Raw genomic sequence first — 24,234 nt, 5'->3', positions numbered from 1 at the left:
CAGTGGAAGGAAAGAAACTCAACGTATTTTGTTAAATGGCATTGACCAACCTTAAAGATAGTTTATATTAGCGCTTCCCTCAATGGCTTTTAAATATATTGACCTGAAACAAATTTAATCATCATACTATTGAGATTGTAACAGTTCAGACTCTTTTTCTGTCCTGGTTTATAGTGCTCTAGTTTATTGTGAATCTACCATAAATCTAAGCCTACTATATCATTTGCTCTCAAGTCTTATTCTGACTTTATACTAATCTGGTTCCACTTCATTTAAATCACAATGCAGAAAGTGCTGTTGCTTTTAAGTAGGAATTGGCATATTGCCACCATTGGGGGGGGGGTGTCTTTTTATTATCTTTTCATTAAAATCATTAAATATTCCTCATGAGAAGAAAAGCAAAAGCCCTAATTTAAAACAAACAAAAAAACCCAAACAACAACAAAACCCCCCTAAAAACATTTTCTATGGATTGATACAACCCTTCCAACTCTATGTCCCTCCACTCCTATTTCCCATGCTGTCTTTCCCCTGGAACTCATTTGTCCCTTTCTAGAAAGGACACAGTTAATTTGCTTCACGTATCCAGCACTTTCTATTTCCTGAGCTACTGATTCTCTCAGACACCAATACTTTTATTATAAACCTTTCCTTTCAGAGACAGACTATAACCTGCAAAAATACACTAAGTATCTCCTCTTGCTTAAGTATGAAATTTATTATCAATGTCTATATTCGGCTCTTTTCCCATTTTAAAGGCTTAAATAACTACTAGATTTTATGCATCCCTAGTGTGAATAGATAGTAGCAAATAAAAAAGTATAGGCACTTTTATGGCTCCCACAATTTGCTCATAGTCCATCATACCAGTAAAATCTGCACATCCATTTGAAAGCAGGTAATTGCTTGTACAACCATCTTTTTACATGGGAAAATACAGACTGTGCAGCCAGCTGATAAAGGTACAAATCTTGATGCAACTCATTATGAACTAGGACATATAAGTGTAAAGCCCCAGGCACCCTAAGTTATACCTTTATTAAGGCACTTAAAGTTGAGCTTACTTTGTTTCCAGCACCTCAGCTAGAACCTAACTGCCTTGGTCCTTTTTAAAGTCACAGGAAAAAAGTATAAACCTCCAAAAGAGGAAAAAATACGTCTAATTTTCTGTGTTATGAATATTCTAAATATTTTCTGGATATTCCTTTTCTCTTTACCATGTGAGGAACTTGTACTGCCTAATCCAAGCATTCAAAGAGCCTCTTAACTGATGGTAATCTGCATACTTACTTTTTCTTTTATAGATTTATATCCTGTTGTAATTAAATTGGAATATTTTTTCAATCCACTATTTGAACAGAACATCATGAAAACAAACTGGTGACTTTGAAACAAGATATTAGCTTTTGGCATTGTACCAAACATTCAAAAGTAGTCATCTGAACCAAAGACAGGGATTGTTCCGGCTCTTGCAGTGCCATTCACCACCAAGTTCAGCAGTCAAAAAGTGTTCAAAAATGAAGTATCAAAAGAAACACAAAGTAAATAGAGACTAGCAAGGGAGACGGGATGGTTCAGTGAATGCTCTATTAACCTGTGAAACCCAAGCCAATTACAGGCAAACCGTTACTATCTATTTATGGGTCAGTATATGAAATGCAGCAGTGGTTTCAGACTAGTTTGCTGATGGATAACTATGCATGCTGCAGCAATCAATAGCAGGTGTCGTTTTCCATTTGAAATTTGAGATAGTAAGTGGACAAAAGGAAAAAAACCCTGAGATCACTCCAGTTAATAGAGAATATTACTTTCTGGACACGGATACCAGGATTTTGGATGGAGTCTTCTGGTTAAGGCATATATATACACAGCAAGCTGAAAGGTAAAGCCATCTGAGTGGCTCTGAGAGACACCTAGAAGTATTGTAAATACCTGATGCAGAACCAGACAATTCTGTGCCATCTCATTTATCCTGTTTTCCAGGGCAAATCTAGCATGCCTGTAAATCCAGGTTTCTTTTCCAACAAGCAGCCAGTCTCTGAGCCACAGTGCAAACCTTTTGAGGCATCTATATTGTACAGCAGTCTGCAGCACAAAACGCTCAGAGAAGATTCCTCCAGAACTAGGTGCATAAACACAAGTTAAATAGAGGAAAGCATCTTAATCTTCATTATCCTTCCTACGGTGGTTGGCTGCAGAAACAATTCTGGTCTTCCAAATCACTCATTTGTAAACTTGAATTAAAAATACAGTTGATTCACTACAATAACTGAATTTTAAATGACTGCATCTGCATCATCCTGAATTTCCCTGAGTATGCATGTTTCTTCTTTTTTAAAGATCAATGATGTGTATCAGTTTATCATTTAAAGTTAATTGATAAATTGAGAAAGGCTTATTGTGGGTAATATAAATTTTGCCAACTGTATTTTCTTCCTAACAGACTCGTTCAGAAAGTTCCACAGGAACAGCACATTCACTGAATCATATCAAGAAAAACACATCAATCTGTGCTGCTTGATCAAAATGTTCCAGCCCACAATAGCTTTATTATAGACAAAATTGCTTTTCGCAATTTGGGTAAAGTATTGGCAGTTTAGGGTATTTTTATGACTTTTTAAAACAAAAGTTGACATTTTAGAAATTAAAATGAAGGAGATTAGAAGTTGCTAATATAATTCATTAGTCTTCATTTCATCTGTAGAATAGATTTGTTTATACTGTTCTGAGTAAGAGACATCAAATATTAAATCTGTTTCTGTACATGGACTCATACAGAAATGCAGAAAGCTAAACAAGGTACTTTCAAAAATGCTGTCAGCTTCCTCTACATGACCAAACTACAAAGAGGCCGCATTGAATATTGATCTCGCTCGCTAGTGAGGAAAACCAGCATACACAGTGAATGCACCGGGGAAGATATATCCATAGAGCGATATAAAAAAACAATCAATCCAGGAATCAAGCACCATATTCAGGTCTGAGGACACAAAGTTTTCTATAGTCATTTGCCTGTTTCTTTTCTCTTTTTTTTTCTGTGAACTTGCTTCCCTTGCCCATGGTCACAGCTGCTCTGTATTTCCCCTTTCCCAACTTTGTCTTCCTTTCCCTTAAGCAAGCTACTTAATGTGGAGTGCGATAGCATACATACTTATCCATTAATTTCTTTAAAGCTGTGAGATATTAACTGTTGATGACATTTAAGTATCTACATAGAGCCAGTGGATCAAAGTGGGATGGCAAAATGTAAACAGATGCATTGGACTAAATTAAACCCAAGGATTCTTGGTTGCAACCAGGAAAGGCGCTGATGATAAACCACGGTCTTGTGAAAGCCTGTTCTCTACAAACAGAACGAGAACCACTACTGAATTTCACCAAGCTGGAGAAAGAAATACCATAAAGTAGCAAACTTTTTAAGTTGCAAGTCCTGCACATAAATATGCTCTCAAAACTGGGAAGTGTGTTTTACTGGTTACTAATTGGGTTGAACCATATTTCTTAAAAATAAGAAAAAAAAAGTTTTAGAAGTGGCAGTAATAACTATATCTGAAATCGCTGTGCCTGAGAGGATTAATCTGATTTTGTTACTGCATCATGAAATGTCTATCCCAGCTAGAGACATTTATCAACATGTTACTTAAAATATTTATTGTTAGGAATCAGCTGCATTTTAATTTAGTTTTCTAAGTCATATATCTAAACAAGTGAGACAAAACCTGCCCTGTGGGCATATGATTTTCATTCTTCTTGGAAATAATGAAAGAAAAGTACCTTTTAAAAGCTAAAACCAGAAGTCAGCTCGATCCCTTTATTTTTAGTAAGAGTGCAGTTTCTCTTTTGTACCGTTCTCTAAGGATCATGACTATCAGAAAATGTGCTAAGAGTACTAAAGGTTTTATGAATCTACCCCAAGGCCCTGAACTAAAGCACAGCAAAGTCAATGAGCTTGAAACATAAGGCTGTTGCTTTTTCAGTTCACTGATGAACATTTTCAAGCAAATTTTCAGAAATTATGTTGAACTTGACAATTGACTTTGCTGTAGGTAGGGTGAGCGTGAACTTTCAATACATGGCAGTTCTATGCTAATTTGAAGCAAGCTTCACTGCAAGATTATTTACTGTGTATTTAACTGCAGGTAAAAAGAAGGTGCACTTGCAAAGAACGTGCAGCATTACAAACACACTGTAAGGTCATATCCTGCCTTGAATCATGATAATTTTTTTATAATTCACCCAAAGCCTAGGAGTCTCAATAGGGATTCAGCAAATTCATTTCCACAAACCACTTGTGTGACTTTCAAGAAATCTTGTTTTTCTCTTGGCTGCTATAATGAAAAATTCCAAGAATTTTAAGCTGAATATATTTAAGCATGATTTTTTTTAATAAGCAAGGCACACTTAACACACTTGCAAGTCAAATTCTTTGGCTTTATTTTAAGCTACTGCAGGACATTAGGAAATCAGCTATTTCACCAAAAAAAAGAGTTTCAATTAAAAATCCCCTTTTAACTCCTTCCTATTAAACAAAATCTGGAAGAGAAAAGAATGTCTAATTCATTTGGAAGCATTTGGTCTTTTTCCATAAAAACCAACTTGGCAACTCCTGTTTAAAATAGTACCAAGACTAACATGACATCCAATTTTAAACAACACAGGAAATAACTTTTTTAAAAGTAAGTACTCAGTGTTTTGATATGACTTTAATGGCATCCAGGATGTCCAACCTTCATTAATCCTGTGTGAATTCAGAGTTCTGTCAATAGTGTGAGAGATGTGATCTTTAGCTAAGGGAAAAAGTGATCCTAAGATAAGTTCATTTCCTCCTTTCCCAGGAAGAGACAGATTTTCACCTTCGCAGACTCATTCTTGTCTTAATTATCCAAACCAAAAGCCCCAAACCCTACAAAACATGAAGGCAGAAACACATACGTTTCCTGTCCTGGATTTCTAGAAACAGTGAGAGCATTCCTGTAGCTTTCTAAGAAATGGAGAGTGATACACCTGGCAATCTCCTTTTTCTTAGACATCATCTCTACAAATTACTGTTCAAATACAGTGCCCCAGTTTCCAGAGGAATGTTGCTATCTCCTCAGAACCCAAGCGATTTGAAGGTATCCTGACTTGGAACAAAGATTTCACCATGACACAGCTGTCTTAATAACATTGATAATGTGGACCTTAATCACAGATCTGCAAATCGCTGTCCATCAGCTAATAAATACAAAGAGAGTTGAGATACACAGCTGGTACAGGGAACCTGTGTGTAGTCACGTATAGCAGATACCTTTGTGTACCCTGATGGTGCAGACACCCTTTATAAGTCTAAAGAATCTGTGCTACTACTGTTTTCCACTGCTAATCCTGCCCTCTTCCTTTCCACTTAAACCTTGTGCAAGAAAAATAACCTAATATACAATGACTTTTTGTTGTTTAGAAAATGCTGGTACACACTTGGTTTTTTGTGAGGTTTTTTTTTTTTTGTTGAGAGAATTGAAGAATCTGTTTTAATTTGGTTAGTTTATAACTGACAACTGGAAAGAAGCAGAAACAACTTTGATCACAAATTAGCTTCTCTGACTTTGATATTGACTGTGCCCATTTATATCAAACCACGGCTGTCAGAACTCTGAAGTATATTTTAAAATATAAGTAAGCACAACTTATGTATGCTTCTCCATAATTTACCTTTTTATAACACACATTACCTTTATGTTTGCAGAAAAACTAACATAAGGAAAAAAAACACTTAAAAATTTCATTTTACCCTCTTAACTTGCACATTGTGCCTAAGAATAAGCAGATTGGTAACTAGCTGGAACAGAAAGGAAAAGAATTTGGACTGTGACTTTATTTTAAGAATAAGCTCCTCAATTTACAGGTGTCTTCATTCCAAGGCACAGCTGTTATAAAATATATAACAACTACGTCTCACACTCACATCCCTTTTTATTAAAAAAAAAACCCCAACCAACCAAACAAAACAATTAATTACAACATTTTGCCTAGTTAAGTGTAAAGAGAATAATGTTTAAAGATTTGTGATTGTCGATTATTATTTAAATGCTTTAAAATAGTTTCACACTTATCATAAATAGAAAAGCACCGCTTATTCTTGGATGCTTCTATGTAGACGAGAGTCAAGCAAGGCACACTAAAATGGGCATTTCAGATTACATTCAGGAATTGCAAATAGATGAATACAAAGGGTGATCCTTCTTCTGTAAAGTGACTTTCATGGCTACGGGGTTGGTCTCTGATTTGTTTCTAAGTTACACAATAGTTGACACATACGGCCTATGCTTATTTTCATAAACGACTTTAAAAAATAATTACAAACCCAAACTTTTTCTGATTTGTATATTTCTTCTTCACTATGTCATGTCATTCTTGCTCCAAGTTTCTGCTTGCAAAGTGTTGTTATTACAGTGTAATAATTCATGACTACTTTCTGACCTTCTCAACTTCTGAAAAGCCAGCAGTTCTGATGCACTGAGTTTTATCCAGAATTTAAGATTCTTGACACAGGCCATAGGGCAGAGCCTTTAGCATGTTAACAGTAGCAGGGCCATATAAAGAGAATTTGCATCTTAGATTTTTCAATGCTCCAGTACTATTGTAAATATGTAAACATGCACATTAACAGCATTTTTAATTTTTTTTATAATAAAAATTATTTTAAAGGAAAAAGACCTTGAAATTTTCAGGTTGAAATTGTAGTCAAAAATGTAAATATTCTTTAAATATTTTTTTTATTTTGAATTCTGCCTGATATTCCTTATCTGCAAGAAGCTAATCTGAATACTAATTATCAGGGAATTTATGTTATTTTTAAACATAATTTTTTGTTTTTTCAGACATACTTTTTCAGGATTCCTGAGCCTAAAATAGAGAAAATACATACTTATTCTGATAAAGATTTTTTTGGGAACATAAGTACTCTACTGTCTTAGATACCAAGCATGTTTGAGACAGTCTGTGAAAGATTAAAATGGTATTTTAGTAAAGGTGAATTTTCAGCAACTCCTCTAGCTTTTTCATGTAATTTCTTACCCAAAAGACCAATGTGTGTTTCTCTTCTGTAAACAATGCCTTTTTCTGCATTCTACATCCAACTTTTCATACTGTATTTCAGCTGCTTCTAATGTATTACTTTCCCAGGCATGTATTTGTGGTGGCTAAATGAAACTGAAGTTAACTGTGTAATCTACAAAACTGAGTTTTAGTTTTATTTTTTCATTGTTCATTTCCAACTTTGAGAATTTCATTTAGCAATTATGACTGCTGAAGCATTTGCATGTTAACAATACGTACAGTCAAGCACCTTTGGCTATCTGTCGTTTCCAGGCTGTTGCTTGGTCTGTCTTGCATGCCTGTTTAAATCTAAAATAGAATGACTTATAAAACTGAGTAGATGGAATTGATTTCATCATTGAGGGAATCTCTCAAATACTCTATTGTCATTTGATATCTCAAGGATTGTGCTCAGTGTCAGTGAACCACAATTTTGTTATCAAAAAAACCTAAGTTAGCTTCTTGACAGAAGTTCCTATTTGGACTTGCTTAAGGTACACTCTCTATTTCAGTTTATTTAATTTTAGGAAATTGAGACTCCACATTTGAGTCTTTTCTAGCCAGTGCTGCTCTTATTCATAGCTGATTAGCTTGTCAATTGACTTCCCAAGTGTCTTCTATCATCTGCAACACGTCAGCTAGAGATACAAGAATACTTCTTCCCAAGAGATCCTGTGGTGTACATCTACATTGCTGCCTTCCAGGAAACAGCACACAAGCTTTCAAGCTGCTGAAACGTTACATAGCAAAAAATGCATGGATAATTCAAAGTAGAGCAGTAACCACAACACAGATTCAACAGGTAATTTTTACCTACAGTCAGCAACTACAGTGCTTAAAGTATTGTAAAATTAGAACAGGAGAATAATACCTATTATTCTTGATTTCCACAGGTCACACATAAACAATTCATGGTATGTGAGTGAAAGGTGGAATTGTTGACTTACCTATTTGGTGTTTCTTTTCCAGGCAGATTTTACTATAAGCAAGAAAAGACTTAATGTGCAGAGAGGAACTTCTAACTAATGAAATGTTATTTCTACGTTCATGCACTTCACTCCTCAGAAGAAATTCTCAGAGAATATAAAATGAATGAGAAATCATACAAAAAGAAAAAGTATAAGGTAATTTAATCACAACTCTCTCTTTAATAGCTTTTTCTCATTCCATGTCTTGGTCTTCATCTTGTGTCTTGTTGCTTCAATACTGCCTAGACAAATAACTGCTGAAGAATTCTTTGCACACTTCCCAAAGGGGACTGCATCTCAGAAAGCCAACTTTATCTTGATGTCTCAACTCAACAGAGTAATATCTCCTTTGAAGTGACTTGTCTGATGGATTGAGGCCTAGAAATCAGCTGGAAGGGAGCATAAGTTAACCTCTTGACATGTCATCCAAAACCGAAATGTGCTTGGATGGAAATTTTAACAACTAGCTGAATATAATTCATTAAAGTCATTGTCAAGAAGAGATAATAAGGAAGAAGTTATGTGGTTCCAGTAATAAGCTACTGAGTGCTTAAAATGTTATGATAGATATTTCATGCATTTTAATAGACGCAAATGCAAAATGTGCTAGATACAGAGTGTTTTTAATATATGAAACTGCTCATCAGTGACATGAACTGGGTAGATGCTTTTAACACTATTAGCTCTTCAAAAAAAAGCACATTGAAAAAATGAATTATTGTTCTCATAACCTTAATGGAGAATAATATTGTCACTACGTGCTTGCTAGACTTCTTCATCAAGATTGAACTTCTGAAATGATCACTTGCTGCAGAGAAGTGAAACAGCCCACCTTTTTGAATCAGTCACGTAGCTAAAACCAATACTCACTTGGACAATATTTTCTGCAGACACAATAAAGGAGGACCCTTCAAAATGCTACAGATAACTCAGAAGCCAGGTTCTGTGAACTTGTATTTATGCAAATAGGCAGAGAACTCTACTTCTGCATTAGAGCACTATATGCAGTGCATGTTCAACATTGTTTATAATCAGATCCCACTGATCTTAAAGCTTAAGGAGTAAGATAATTCCTTACCAGGGGTTTATTTGAGACTTCCAGCACTACAAATGTATGAATGTATCAGAATATTTTTAATTTAATTAAAATTAATTTGGTAGCCCTTTTTCCCCCGTCATTTTTTTTTCTCTTTGGTTGAGTAAGAGGTAGTCAAGTTTTCCCTAAGCAACTTGGTTTCCCTAATAACATCAAACTGAGAAACAGGACCTGATCCGACTCACAGAAGTTGACTGGTCTTTTTTTATCATGTAAATGTATTGGACTCAATATTTATTGATATGAGAAGGACAGACAGAAACTTGGCAATTCACCTCAATGTATGTTAGACCTATTGCAATGTTCACTGGCTGTGCTGGTGAGAACCAGACATCCCATTCAAATTTCACTCTCTCTGATTCTGCATTTCCCCTGTCCCTTGACTCTTACCAGTGTGTATCCATTTAATTAAAAAGAGCCCAAACATTCGTTACATGACTTCTGTGCAAGTATTTATTAGGACAGAATGATGGCTGGGAGCTTGTAATGTGTTGATTAGGAAAGCAGTATCTACCTGCAGAGAGATGGCAATTTGCTTGGTTTTCCTTGAAAAGTTCTGGACATAAGACAGTAACATTGATTCAATAAGGCATCATGTTCAGAAATGTCCTACACATGTTCTTAATATATTTAAATGTTTTCTGACTAAACTATTTATGATTTTAGTATCTTTTAAGACAGATTTATTTGGAGAAAACCCTAGAGCACTATTACCTGAAAAAAACCTCCTTAAATTATAAACATATAATAGAAAGACTACTGTATTTTTCCACAAAGTTTTCATTTATAAGCAGTTCTAAATGTTTTCCATAAAAGTATTAAAAAGTGAGCATCACAATAGCATTAATTCTTAGATACTGTGAAAAGTGAATAAAGGTATCTATAAATTAAGTCTGATAGTATTCCTAATCTGAGCATACTAAAGCACTATGAGCTAAGCAGTACTGAACTACCGTAATTTTTTTCTTAATTCTGAATGCTAGCAATAGTTTTCTTTTGAAAGAGCTGCAGACAAAAGTTTAGAGCCAGAAAACTCTTGGTATTAAGTAAAAAAAAAAAAAAAAAAAAATTAGCAACTCTTAGTGCATACGAAATAGTCAAATTAATTAATGATTTATTCTAATTTGACTCATTTTATCAATTAATTAAGAATGGGTTTTTTGTGAATTTATTGAAATATTGGCTTGTGTCATCTGCTGCCATCTATGTGGAAATATATGACTACAAAGATAAGAATGACTGTATACAACCCAGCTGATGATGGATTGATACGTAACTTTCACTAGCAATTTCCTGTTTGGTCTGAATATAGGATAGAAACTAGTGATAAAATGATTAGGAAAAGAAGCTGCAAAATCAGAGAGGATGTGGTGCATAAGGCAAAAGCTGCTGCACTGAAAGTTACACACACACATTCTATATTCTCTTGTATTCTGCTTTCAACAATAACAAGGAATTAATGTTTAAAGAAGACAAAACTATTAAGGGATCTTTCCCTTAGTTATTTGCTGTCAAATAGTTATTTGCAGCAAAAACTACTAGCTTCTAGTAGCTAGCAGTTTACAGACTTTTTGAGCTAAGACTACATCTAGACCATCAACTTTAATACCAATGGCAAAGTTTTCTTCCATTCAAAAAAAAAATGTTTGGAAACATGACGATGGTCTTGCTAGGTGAGACCAAAAGTCCAGCACTGTGCTTTCAACAGCAGCTAAGAAAAGGAGGGCCTTTTATAGTATATTACTTTAAATATAGTAATTACTACTCTAATACAGTCACAGCTTCCTGTGACTGACATACGAGGGACTACTAGAGCTACAGGAACTGCCTTATCACAAAAAGTCCTTTAATTCAATTTCATACTACATATTAACTTCTTGAGGCTTCTCATAGCTGTAATCATATTTTTATAAAAATATATTCTCCTAAGAATCTTATTTTTTTCTTTTTCCTATCTTGCCCCGCTCCTCCATGTAGGAAAGACAATCTGTACCTGGAATCCTCTCTGTTGCAACACACTGCATTTTTCCTATTCATCATGAGGAACAGGAACTAAAAACACATACAGCATTCAAAATGTGGCTAAACAAAGCCTGCACGACAGCATAATGCTGTTTTCTCTTCTGGTCTCACTTCCTTTCCCCACAGCTACTAAGATCCTTTGGGATTTCTGGTCACTTCTGAGCACTGAACTGTTTTACAAGAGCTATTTACAATGCCTGCACAATTTCTTCAGCTCAGTGCTAACAGACTCCATTGTTCTGCTTGCATAATTAAGGCTACTTATTCCAATATGAATTGCTTTGTACATATTTATATTTAATCCCGCTGACCGTTTTACTATCCAGTCATTCAGGATTTTGAAACACTTCAAAAACCCTCACACGAAGCATTTAATTTGTTGTTCCTAAATAATCTCATTGCATCTGCAAATACTACCACCTCAGTGCTCCTTCTTTTCTCTCAATCATTTATAAATGTCAGCAGAGGCTCCTGTGGGACCAGCTGGTAGCAGAGCTTTCCTGTGAAATGACTGCCATTGCATCCCAGTTCACTAATATGAAGGATGTTACATTATCTTTTATATATTCTTCTCCAGAAGAAAATAGCTTTCAATTGCTTTGCTATTACTAATTAGAATGCTCCTCAACATCCCTGTAAGACTAGACTGTAACACCCACTTTCTGTCATGAAAAAAATTGTAAGGATAATTTAAATCACCAATCCTGAAATGTGATTAAGTCATCTTCCTTTTCAAAAGCTAAATGAAAAAAAAAACTTAAAAGTAAAACAAGAGAAATTTAGGAACTTTTTATTTTATGTTATGAAAGATTTGATAGGACCAGTGTGAGCTACACGCACACTGCTCCCTTGCATATAAATCAGGATTTATTAATTCAAGGCAATCTATTCTTACAGATCTAGCACATCCTGGAGGCTGCTTTGTCCCTGTTGGTAAAATGAGAGGTTATAAGCTTGCCACAACCTTTTCGTTCCTATCCTCCAAGAGTCCTCTTGTCATATTTAGTATTTTGGAGGATCTCCTGCTCCTCGTTCCCCTCTAAAAGTTCAGGCTGAAGTTTCAGAGGGAACAACTTCAAGTCAACTCCAGACCATGCCCTCGGGCTCTGCTAGAAGTACCTTGGCAGCATACCAATGCTCAGAGCCAGCTGATATACAACCCACCATAGCCCTGATTCATACAGTTCCCCATATACACAAAAATGAAAACTATCTATACCTGGCCTTCTATGTCTGACCTCATAAAATAGAACTGTATATTGAAATATCACAGCTGAAAATTCTACTGCTTTTCAGCAATCTTAAAATAGCTTCTGAAAACATTTACATGGCAGTGCTAAAAAAACCCCACGAGTCTTCATCTGAACATGTACCTAATGATTTTTTTCACCAGTAATTAGGGGAACTATCCTTATTGTATGAATTTTCAAATTCACTTAACCATATGTTTAATCTTTTACTGTTGCCTTTTTTACTGTGTTTGTCTATTGCAGAGCATATCACTGTGCCTCAAGAAAGCCACAGATACACTCCTATTATATATTTGATTATTGAATCCCCTGTAAAATCAGTTATATCTTTAACGTAGCATAAGTAGAATGCGGGACTTTAAAAATAGGATGGATGAAAAGACTGAAAAGAAAGAAACATACACACAAAAAGGGAAAACATCTGTTTTCAAGAGAACTTGAAATGATATTTCATTGATAGTCTGCCAGAAGACTAATAGCAATTTTCCCCTCTGCTAGCTAAGAAAAAGCAAACACAGATGAGGTTTTATATGCAGTAAGTAAGATGCAGACATGGAAATAAATTTTATTGCTGTCCTTCACGTAGGCTGGAAGCACTGATGGAGCAAAGCCTTCAATCTCCAGCAGTCAACCTTGAAAGCTTTGTCAGTAGGGAGAAAGTAAATATGACAGACACTTAAATGGTCAGCCAGCAAATTTAATGCACTTATTTTCATTCCAATGAAGGGTTGAGCTTTTGTTTGGTATGTTAATATGATGATTTTCACCCATGTCCCAGCAAAGCAGGTTCAGGCCTGAGTTGGAGGGAAACTTATGGATGTCTCACTGCTGGTATTGTCAAAGTATGTATGAGCAAGACTCTTCTCAAGATTTGTCTATAATAAGCTAGTTTGATTCAAACTAGCTTATGTACCTTATTAATTCAAGTTGTTTTTTTTTTCCTGTCTTAAAAACTATAACTGGATAAGCAAGGGGCAAAAATATCTGTCTATTGGATAACCTGAGTATTTCCCTCTATGACTTCTGTGTTTACCAAAGCATAGATTTTAGCTGAGAAACTGATATATCACAAAACTGTTGGGTTTGGGTTTTTTTTAAGTCATCCGTTAAGGGGGAGAGCTGACAATCAGAAGACCAATATACTTCCACTGTCACCTTCTCAGAATCCTCTCTCAAGCCAAACTACATCTATATGAAATGGTCCCCTCAGCTGGCATGTCCTAATGCGTATCCTCTTCTTGCTGCTCAATGGATTTGCCTCCAGGCCTCAGGTATTTGCTTATGGCTTGTTTTATGAGACAAATTCAGGAGATAAGGAAAAGAATTGCGATGTATATAACCAAAGAGAAAGCCATTTACTGAGAAACCCTCCCAACATTTCCCTTCAGATGTCTCAAGTATCTCTTCTGTAACTGATACAGATTAAGCATTTCACAAGTCAAAAAGTGATGTTTCTGCCTTTCTGTCAATAACATGTATTTTTCCAGGATGTTCTTTCTTAGGTGTAGGCTGGATGAATTCACTTTGGGACAGCACAAGTCTGCATTGCCGAAAAAAAGCAATCCCCTCTCCCTGCCAGTGGTGGTTTTTCTACTCACTCCACACCATTCCTTACCTCCCTCCTCTCCTGTTTATTCTACAGCAGGTAGCCATGTGTGCCACATACTAAAAGTGCTCAGGAAACTGCAGCAACTTGAAATTATCGATTTTACTAATGGGTCACTGCTTTAGTCAAATTCACCACATGGATGCTTGAACATTTTTGCTGTCAGCAAAGCAATAGGCAATGCAAGAGCAGGACCAGTAGACAGGAAAGAGGGCTAGAACAGCACAATTTCAAAGTAAATGAAAAACTTTGGAAGAGACAGATGCAATTCTGCAGCACAAACTCCCAAAGAATGCTATGCAAAGCATCTGAAAAATGGTCAGCAGTGGTCCTGATGGTTACCTTTGCATTCATAGAATCATAGAATCACAGAATAGTCTGGGTTGGAAGGGACCCCAAGGATCAGAGAGTTCCAACCCCCCTGCCACAGGCAGGGCCACCAACCTCCAGGCCTGGATCTACACAAGGTTGCCCAGGGCCCCATCCAACCTGGCCTTGAACACCTCCAGGGACGGGGCATCCACCACCTCTCTGGGCAGCCTGTTCCAGCCCCTCACCACTCTCTCTGTAAAGAACTTCCCCCTAGCATTCTCAGCTAAGTCACACTCATTCAATGAGCAGAGATATACTTTCTGAGACAACCTTTCTCAGAGATATTTTGGAGCCTCAGCATCTGGAATATGCCTACTGCATATTTATGACTTTTCATTTAAAAAGCCAAGATGTTCTCCCTAGGACCAGAAGCAGGTTATAAGTGAACTGTAGCCCTCAGAGTAAAGGAATTTTTCCTCATGTTGAGATGGAACTTCCTGTGTTCCAGTTCAAGCTCGTTGCCCTTTTTCCTGTCACTGGGTCCCAATGAAAAGAGTCTGTCCCCATCATCTTGACAACTACCAATAAAATATTTGTAAGTATTTATGAGCTCCTCTCTCGGACTTCTCCAGAATGAACAGCCCAGCTCTCTCAGCTTTTCCTCATATGAGAGATGCTCCAGTCCCCTCACCATCCTCATAGCCTTCCTCTGGACTCTCCTCAGCAGTTCCCTGTCTTTCTTGAACTGGGGAGCCCAGAACTGGACACAGAGGAAAAATAAAGGATAGAAAGAATGGATGAAAAAATAGGTAGACATAGAAGGAGGGGAGCATGCAAATACAACCAGAAGGACAAACAGAAAAGCCTCAAAGTCCAGCAAATTTTTCCTAATTTGGTACGGTAGAAACTCAGCAAAACAGGTTGATACATTCCCTGGGGAATAGTGTACATGCACTCTGCTTCCTAACATTCTGCAATTCTTATTAATTTCTTACAACAGTCTTACAGTTGAGCATAAGTGAATTCAGTGGGGTTACTCTATGAATTATTGCCTACAGAAGGCAAAACTGTGTACCAGAGAATTGACCTGTATCATTTCTGTACCAACATGTGCCATTAATTGAGCAATCATCCTGCATATTAAGTATCAGATTCAGAAATGAGAGCCAGCTCTTTACCAGCTAACATTATTACATGTATAATGTATTAATTAATAAAAATCCTATGGTCCTACTCTGCTGACTTGTACAAAAATGTAGACAATTTATTTTCAGAAATGATAGCGATGCAAAAAAAAAGAAACCCAAAAAAGATGAAATAACATGTAAGACTGCTCGTGCATGTGAAAAAAGCATACTGCACATAACAACCAGCAGCCTCTAGAGTTAAAGGTACCTGGAATTTTTTAGATGCTAGTGTTTTAGAAGCATTAAAACTGGGAAAAAGGGAATTCAAATTAAGAGAGTGAAAATATGGAAATACAGTACATCTGTATTTTTTCACAAGTAATCAAAAAAACTGTTCTTGAGCTCCCATGTAAATTTTATGGGATGAGGTTCTGTTTCTAAAAAATACTAGGGAAAAATCCCATTCAACAGAATTCATTGATGTTTGTAATTTATGCTATGCAGTCTGCTATTAAAGGGTAACAATTAGTTCCCTCTCTGAAAGGGAGAAGTGTATGTTTTTAATTAAATTTAAATTTTTTAGAATATTTCCTTAGGCAATTTTTGAGGATTAGCTCATTAATTTTATATAACGTCTAACTGTACAGCAATCAGTTTACAGTTCTTTTTACAGAACTAGTGCCAAAAAATGCTGCACATTCCTGTTATTTGAACCAAGACCAGTCACCTCAGACTTATTTTGAAATTAATTCCTCAGTCTAACACCAAAGCTATCGTAGCCATTTCTGTTCATAAGTTTTCCCTTTTCTCCTGATGCCTCAGCCTCAACATTGATGTATATATACTTGCAGTTTAAAAGGATCATTTATTTCTGTGCCTGACAGACAGTTTTGTTTCATAAGCTTGCAGGTCTGATAAACACAACGAAGTGATTTAAGGATGTACAAACCCAACATTTCAGCAATGGTATTTTCTGGTTGATGCGAGACAGAATTTCTAGCAGTGTAAGGTTTTATAAAGATACCAATCTCATAAACTAGCACAAAATAAAAATAGTTTGATTTTAGTGTGCCACTCAGCTCCATCAAAATGGCATGAACAGTCTCTGTAACACTGTCAATGAGACACAACCTTAGCAGCGACCTGACATCTGATTAACTTTTTTAAAGATCTGTATTTCAAATAATGAAGACCACAAAATGCCACCTCTTCTGCAACGCAGGTCATTAGCTGAACATGAAGGCATGACAAAGCCTGGAACACATTGGTACCAAAGTCTCAGCTCTGACCAGCCAACATTAGGTCACTTGATCTGCAGCAGCAGTCAGGTTTCAGGCAGCACTCAAGGGAAAAGGGGATGAGGAACTACAGTATTTTATTCACTAGGTTTACAATTCACTGTGAGATTTTTACATTCATATTTTCTTTTACTTCTCTTGAGGAAAACACTGACTTTTGGTTATGCTTGGGTTTACTTTTTTTTTTTTTTAAGCTGCGTCTCCAAATTCAAACTAGATAGTTTCACCCTGGCCTAAACTCTGTTACTGGTCTAGCTACAACACACAGTATTTCAGTCCCAACAGTGAAGTTATATTAAGATTACTAACTTCTAAGCAACAGAATGGGAAAATCTGAAAAAAAAAAAATCTCAAACATAAAAACCAGATTTACTTTTATCAACATCAAATCAGGACTGATATACATCCAGCTCTCAGTAGGTCCAGAGAGATAGCTACTGAACTACTACAGTGTTTAGCAAATTAAGATTCAAGTTCTGGATGCTGTTGCTTTGAAATTAACTCTGTGTGTTCCACTAAAATCCATTGTATTGTCTAATAAGCAGGCATCTTCTAAGGACTACTTAAGAGCAATAATTCTTCATAATCTAAAAGTTAAAACACAGGAATTGCTCATGAAACGTTATCTGCTTGTTGAAAGACTACAGTGAGTGCTGATAAGAAAGCATTGTAGTACTTACCGTACCGAAAGCTCACAAAAAGTCTGTTCAGTACACAAGCACCAAAGGGAGAGGAAACTAATCATGAAAATTCATTTCTAATAACACAAAGGCTACAAAGAAACTGTAAAGAAAAATAATTCAGGAGCATTTGATACCAAGGACATTTTGTACAGAGGTTATGCTGCTTCTGTGTGAGACCAAGAACAACTTGTAAGTGCAAATTCAATTCAGAACATATATTTTTCCTGCTTACAATCCTCTAATTGGAGGCTTATTACTTACTCTGTATTTGCAGGTTCACTTTTGATCCCAAACCTGCTTAAAAACGGAACCTAGAAATCATTTTAATTTATTTTTATGACACCTCATTTTGTCCAAAATAGATTAAAAACCCAGATCATCCATTGTATTGTGGCTTTATTACTTTTTTTTTTTAATGTTAGTAATTCTCTTTACAGAGGGATTTTCTAATTTTATTAAGGAAGTTAAGAAAAAAGCAATATTGCTTTTCTTGAGGAAGAAGGAATTTGCCAGCAGCAGGCAAACTCATTAAATTTCTGCTCAAAAACCTGCTTGTCTTACACTTGGAAATCTTTTTCTAATTGGGGCTTCATCACGAACAAAAACCAGTGCGATGTGACAGCCCAGGAAAATGTTTAAGATTTTTCATGATTTTATACCTTTTGGCAATGGACAATGGACGTTTTTGGCAAGTGGAAATATTTGTTTCAGTTACTGAATAATAATATAATTTTATTTTTTAATATGATGAAGCTATCTTTATGCCTTAGTACCCGCAAGTGTTTCCTTTACTGCACTGAAAACTGTCTGGATTTAAGTGTTGTTTTGATTTAAAACTTGCACCGAGAAAACTTTGCTTTTTAAAACAAATGCTGTATTTTTGTCTTGTAAAGTTATTAATTGCAGAATCTATTAGCAGATGACATTTTATAAGTAACTGCAGTTCTCTATTTTTCTTTGTGAACTACAAAGCTATTATGGAATGTTACATTAGTGTCTTTTGGGAAACTATTATCAATTACAAATTCTACCTATGTGGTTTGTTGCTTAGCTTTGTTTCTATTTGAATCAATCCAGTCCTCTGGCCTGCAAAACCTGTTAGGAAGGGAAAGAAAAAGCAACCCAAAACTCAAATCTACCATACTTACTATCAATAATTTTGTTGACACCATTCAGGAATTCCATAGACTCAAAATAAAATCACAGTCCTTTTTCTCCTTTCAGAATATAGCCTCTTAATCCAAATAATATCAGAGAAGTTAAAATTTAGTCCATTCATCTGGCAAATGTTTCCCTCTGTTTCATAAACATGCATATCACAGAGAAAAATTGTTCAATTTAAGGTTTCTTACATGATTAGAGTGTAAAAAATCATCATAGAAACATGGTTATTCTCAGTCTTAATAATGTCCTTATTCTACTGTGCTCATTTCCATAAAACAAAGATTTAGCAAACCCAATTGCATAATAAGCAGCCAGTAAATACAGTTAATTGTCTTGGAGGATTATAAAATAGAAATTCATGTACTATGGACAATTATGTTCCAACAGTCTCACCACAAGTTGGAGGTAAAAGGTCAAGAAAGCTAGGAGGAGGACGTGGGGGAAATATGTGACAGCTTATTAGAAATGCAAGTTCAAAAATTCTATGGCTACTCTAAGTAAAATAGAGCATCTTGAATAATACAGTACTACAGGTACCATTTCCTCTAGGTATGTTTGCAACCTGTAGAATGGTTCCTTTTTTATATTCTAGTTAAAAGTTATATCCTATGGGAAGGACAAAACAATACACACTAGAGTATATGATGACTTTTTACACAATGATAATTAATCATCACATTTCATTAATAAATAATCAAGCGCTTGCAGGCTGTCCACAATCTTTTTCATCTAGTTTGCATATTTTATAATGGTGGAATAACATTTTAAAAAGTTTGAATAGGCACTTACTGGAATTACAGTTAATCCTGATACAGTCTAGATGGGGAAGAATAGATGAAAAATGAAAATTTATCCTTCAAGGTAATAGCTGCAGACATCCAATAAAATCACAGTCCACCCTTCCGGGGACAGACACATGCAAATATGGCCACTCCATATCATCAGTCTTTACATACTGTTATAACCCAGATATACTGCGATAAATCTTTGTAAATAGAAACGACAAATAGGGTAAAAATGGCCAATTTCAAACAAAGCTACATGGTGACAAATCTAAGTGAAAAAAAATCAGGGTTAAATGTCAAAGATGCTTAACTGAGGCAGGCTGCAACTTTCTCCCCATCTGTGAAAGAACAGGTAATTTTCTCTCAATGCAATTAGAAAGTGCTCCGTCACAATGGGTCATAGAGCAAGCCAGGCCACAATCAGACATCTTGGACAACTTGTGTATAGTATACCTCAAAGGCTGATCTTCAAAAACTAAGTAGTCAAATACAAAGCTCATTCCCCGAGCTTATAAATAGGGTTGTGTGGGTTTACATTTCCTTAATGTATAGACTTAAGAAATGAATGGTGGCTACACTTAAAGCTATATTAATATAAAAAAAAAATCTATTAATAAATAGTGATAATTAGAGGATCCTGCCTGCTGCCTTGCCTGACTTTAAGAAAGGAAAGGAAAAGGGGAGGGAAAAAGGGAGAAATGGGGGATAAAAAGAGGGGAAAAAAAGAGAGAAATGGGAGAAAAAAATAGGGAAAAAATAAAAAAAAGAAAAAAGAAGATGGGAGGGGTGTTGGAGAAAGAAACTACATTGCTAAGGGGTGGATTAATCTACTTCCTTAGCTATAGAAGTGTGCAAAATCTGGCAGAAAGCAGTGTTTTGTATATAAGGAGTATGACCTGATCTTTAGTAGGATCCTCTGCTGAGCTATCTGCATTTATTACTGATTTATTACTGGGTGGGAAGGGGGGGGTGGTGGGGATGGGGGAATGAATAAAAACATAAAAACCTATGCCACTGGGTTTGTGCAGCTACTCCTGGCTGATACCTTTGAGGAACATATATACCATCAAACCTAGATTTTGTTTCCATATAGCTGAGTTTGCCATGTGTCGTCAACCGCATCAGAAAAGTGGTGGCAAACAGCCAAGGACCAGCACTCTTGCGCATCCCCTTTTACAGAAAGCGTGGCCGCGGGAGGGGGGTTCCGCGCCGCTCCGCGCCGGGCGCCGCCCGCAGCCTGCAGGAGCCCCGGCTCGACACTAGAGGGGACTGTACGAGAAGAGTAGGGAAGGGAAAGCCCCTCGCTTCGGCTTCTCCCTGCGGAGCTCTAAACGCCGGGACAGTGTTTACGGGGTGGGTGGGGAGGAGAGGGGCGGCACTTTTAGGAACTGGAGGGGTCGGGTATGATATTCTCCCCCCCCCCTCCTCCCCGACGTGTTTTCTGGAAGTCGTTTTGTGCTCGATTACTTAATTCCCTTTTAAAATCGCATTCCACTGAGCGGGAATGACAGCACAAAACGTGCTCTTTCCCCTGAGAACGCTTCTGCTCTCTTTCACATCCTGGCTTTGGTTTATTCACAAACACCGCAGAAGCACTTTAATTTATTTACGTTTTTCTCTTTAAACCTGAGAAAACCATAATGTCATATTTTGTCCATCAGATTTGAAACCAGGAAACCAGGTTTTAATTTTATTATTATTATTATTTTCTGTAAAAGGGCTTGCACATCCTGTGTTCACACGGCTGTTTGCTGAGGGCCGCAGTCTTTGGGCATTGAAGGGTTGTGTTATCGTTCGATACTACAAAAATACCACTACAGAATCGTTTAAAAAAGAGGAAATGGGTTTAACTATAGAATCGACACCTAAAAAAAGGAGACCGAGAAGTCCATCAGTGGGAACAGCTAATTGCAATGTTTTCAGTGTTAAAACTAGAAATTCTCTGATACTTTTGCATGTCATACATTAATTGGTGGAAGTAAAACTGAACTGACCTACATACACGTCGCTTCTGCTTGCACATTCGAATTGTAGAACTGCTGCCGTGAAGCAGTAGTGGAGGAAGAAAAATACTTCCACGATGAAGACTAATAATTTAGCCCCAAAATACCACTGATGAACTAGTCTTCTCTTTTTAGAATACACAATACTACAAAAATATTGTGATGGGTTATGTTAGGACTATGTAAAGAATACAAAAATGCAAAAGAAAACAAAGTAAAATGTAAGGATGGGCATGTAATTTGTGTGGGTATGCACATATGCAAATGTTGCATTGACATGTGTTTACATCTCATTTCAGTTTACTTTTAATGCTAAAACAGGCCGTTTCATAAATGTTTGCAAGCAAAAAGAAAAATGTAAAGAAAATGTTAAGTTTGGGAGGAAGAGTTTGTTACCTAGGTTCACCGTTAGTTTAACTCGTCCTGCATCCAACTCTAAACGGAGGGTGTCTGCAGATTCCCTAGAAGTAGTTGCCATTAAAATGCCATAAGCTCGCTGAGACCTGAACCGTAAAGAAACATCTTCAGCCTCTGTATGCATCACAACAGGGAGCTGTATTTTCATAAACATACTTCCATCATAACTTAAAATTGTTGCCTCTGAAAGAACAAAGGAGAAAAATCAGTTATTAAAGAATGATGATATTGAATTTACAGAAACTGCTCAAAGAAAAGATGGTAAATGTCTGTTCACTCAGTATGACACAGAAAAATTACACATCATTAATACTAGCAGGAAACATACTCAAAGTTTGTTGTTTTGGGTTTTTTTTAAAGCAGCATATTTTAGTGCTTTTTAAAGGAAATAAGTTGCCCTTTTGATGAACCTGGCATTCATATATGCAACTTCAAGCAGATGGGCAAAATTACACGTGAAGATATGCTTGAAGACTTGGCTTGTACTACTTAAAATAGGTCAAAGCCAGTAAAAAGCTATGCAGGTAAACCTTACAGCTTATTAAAGGTCAGAACTGACTATCATCCACCTTAGATAACTACCTTAGGAAACTGTATAAACCTGTTAGGGTTACAATTATCACCCAGTTAGCAAAAATCCACCTGAAATGGGTAAATACCCCCAGCATGGTTTGGAGGGAGCCCAGATTGCTTCATGGCCACCATGACTACGGCACAATAGAATCAAAAACACATGTATGAACGTTACGACAGCCTCAACAAGAAGATCAGGACTGGACTTGGCATATTGAGGGTAAGATCTTAAAACCCCTGAGACAAGCAAATAACTGTCACTTTCAAACATTACAGGAAACCCTCCCGGCGAGTGGCTCTGGCAGAGAGCAAGCAGTCGCAGTCTGTTAGCCCAGAGCAACCAGCCACAAGTCTTCTTTTCCCAGCCTCCAGGCTGGTAATGAGAAAGGTAGCAGAAAGACTTCATTTCTGCTCACAGGGAATCACAGCAGTTCCTGGAAAGCAAAGGACACATCTGTTTCCTAAACATATAATAGTCCTTTTTTTTTTTGCAGGAGAATCGAGCATTACAGCCAGCTCACCACTATAGCCTTTGGAAGTGGCTCTTAGGCCCATGGATGGTGGAACATTATGGTGGAAAGGAGCAAGATCCTTTAACCCAAGCCAATAGTGAGTGTGCAGATTGACAGGAATTTCAGTAGACTCCAGGGTAACACACAAAACTAAGGTTAGTTACACTACATAATTAGAACCACTATGTGAATGGCAAAATATATACTATCTGAATGTGCCCCATTTTACACACATCTGATTGTTTACCTGCCATTAATTCACTAGAGACCTTCTAACTTCTTCCATGGGTATCCTACATTCTTTAACCTACCCTAAAGCTCTCAATCTTAGAAATTGTTGAAGTGTTAGATGACGAGGTCTAAGCAAAATGCTGCAGAATCTTTCTTAGACAGATATGCAATCCTGAGGGCACCTCAAATCCCTGAAAAAAACACCAGTTACGTGCCCAGTAACAGGCCAAACGAGCAACAAGCAGAAAGAGAAGACAGCAGAGAAAACCTACAGAAAGCTTCTATATGCTTTAATTCACTGCACGATAATGGAGACTCTACAGCAGGTGTATTGTTGTCTTATATGCAATAGTATTTTCAAGGATGATGCCATCTCTACTATGTTTAATCTGTATCATAACAGTGTTAGAATATTTTTTTAAAAAATAGATGACACTCCATGGAAGGAAAAATTGTCTGCTAACTCTGTGAGTGTGCTGGATGCAAAAATTATAGATGGTATGTTCATTAATACTTCCCCAATAAAAATTTGAAAAAATAGTTTGATGTTCGAAAAAAGATGAATGCATTTAAAGGTTTGATGAATTCTAACCATAGGGGTAATAATGTTATCTGCACTTTTTAAACCTAATTTTTTTCCGTGAAGTAGATAAAATACTTAACTCTCTCCAGACTGGTAAGAGATTTTGAGTCAAAGAGTTTTCAGTGGGAGTTGTTTTCTTGATTGTTTGGTTATGGGTTGGGTTTTGGTTTTTTAGTGTTTTGTTGGTTGGTTTTTTTTTTGGAGGCGGGGTGTTAGGGGAGGGGGGGAAATTGAGGGTGAGCAGGAATTTACAAATCATTCCTATATCTAGTTGTCTACTCCGTACATCAAAAGCTCCCAAGATCCTTACCAAGGTAAACCTGATTGAGGTGATTAAAGACGTCCAGCATAGAAGTTTAAGTTATTCTCTACTATTAGAGAAAACAAAAGGTACTTTATATTTTTTGTTAGAAAAGGCACACTGATACTATTCAGGGTTTTCATAAACTGAGCAAAATCAGATTTTATAGGATGAATGGCATTAAACAACACTAGAGGTCTGTTGCTAATAAATTATGATTATGTATAAG

General features: G+C 36.5%; 1 protein-coding gene across 21 annotated transcripts in view; it reads right to left on the bottom strand.

The window, feature by feature from the left end:
* Positions 1 to 24,234, bottom strand: part of NRXN1 (neurexin 1) — a gene marked incomplete at its 5' end in the record, with an annotated part of 727,448 nt that overhangs the window by 392,986 nt on the left and 310,228 nt on the right. For 13 of the 21 annotated variants that reach the window (XM_084260960.1, XM_084260962.1, XM_084260959.1 and 10 more), the window contains 2 exons: positions 19,390 to 19,416; positions 21,785 to 21,988. In XM_084260960.1, coding sequence (XP_084117086.1) covers positions 19,390 to 19,416; positions 21,785 to 21,988 — 231 coding nt within the window. The remainder of the gene's footprint in view (positions 1 to 19,389; positions 19,417 to 21,784; positions 21,989 to 24,234) is intronic. The other 8 variants (XM_084260947.1, XM_084260953.1, XM_084260956.1 and 5 more) reach the window with 1 other exon arrangement.

Source organism: Gallinula chloropus (assembly GCF_964237585.1).
Source record: "Gallinula chloropus genome assembly, chromosome: 3".
Classification (NCBI taxonomy): domain Eukaryota; kingdom Metazoa; phylum Chordata; class Aves; order Gruiformes; family Rallidae; genus Gallinula; species Gallinula chloropus.
Note: the sequence above shows the minus strand (reverse complement) of the source record. Positions and strands in the feature narration are given on the sequence as shown.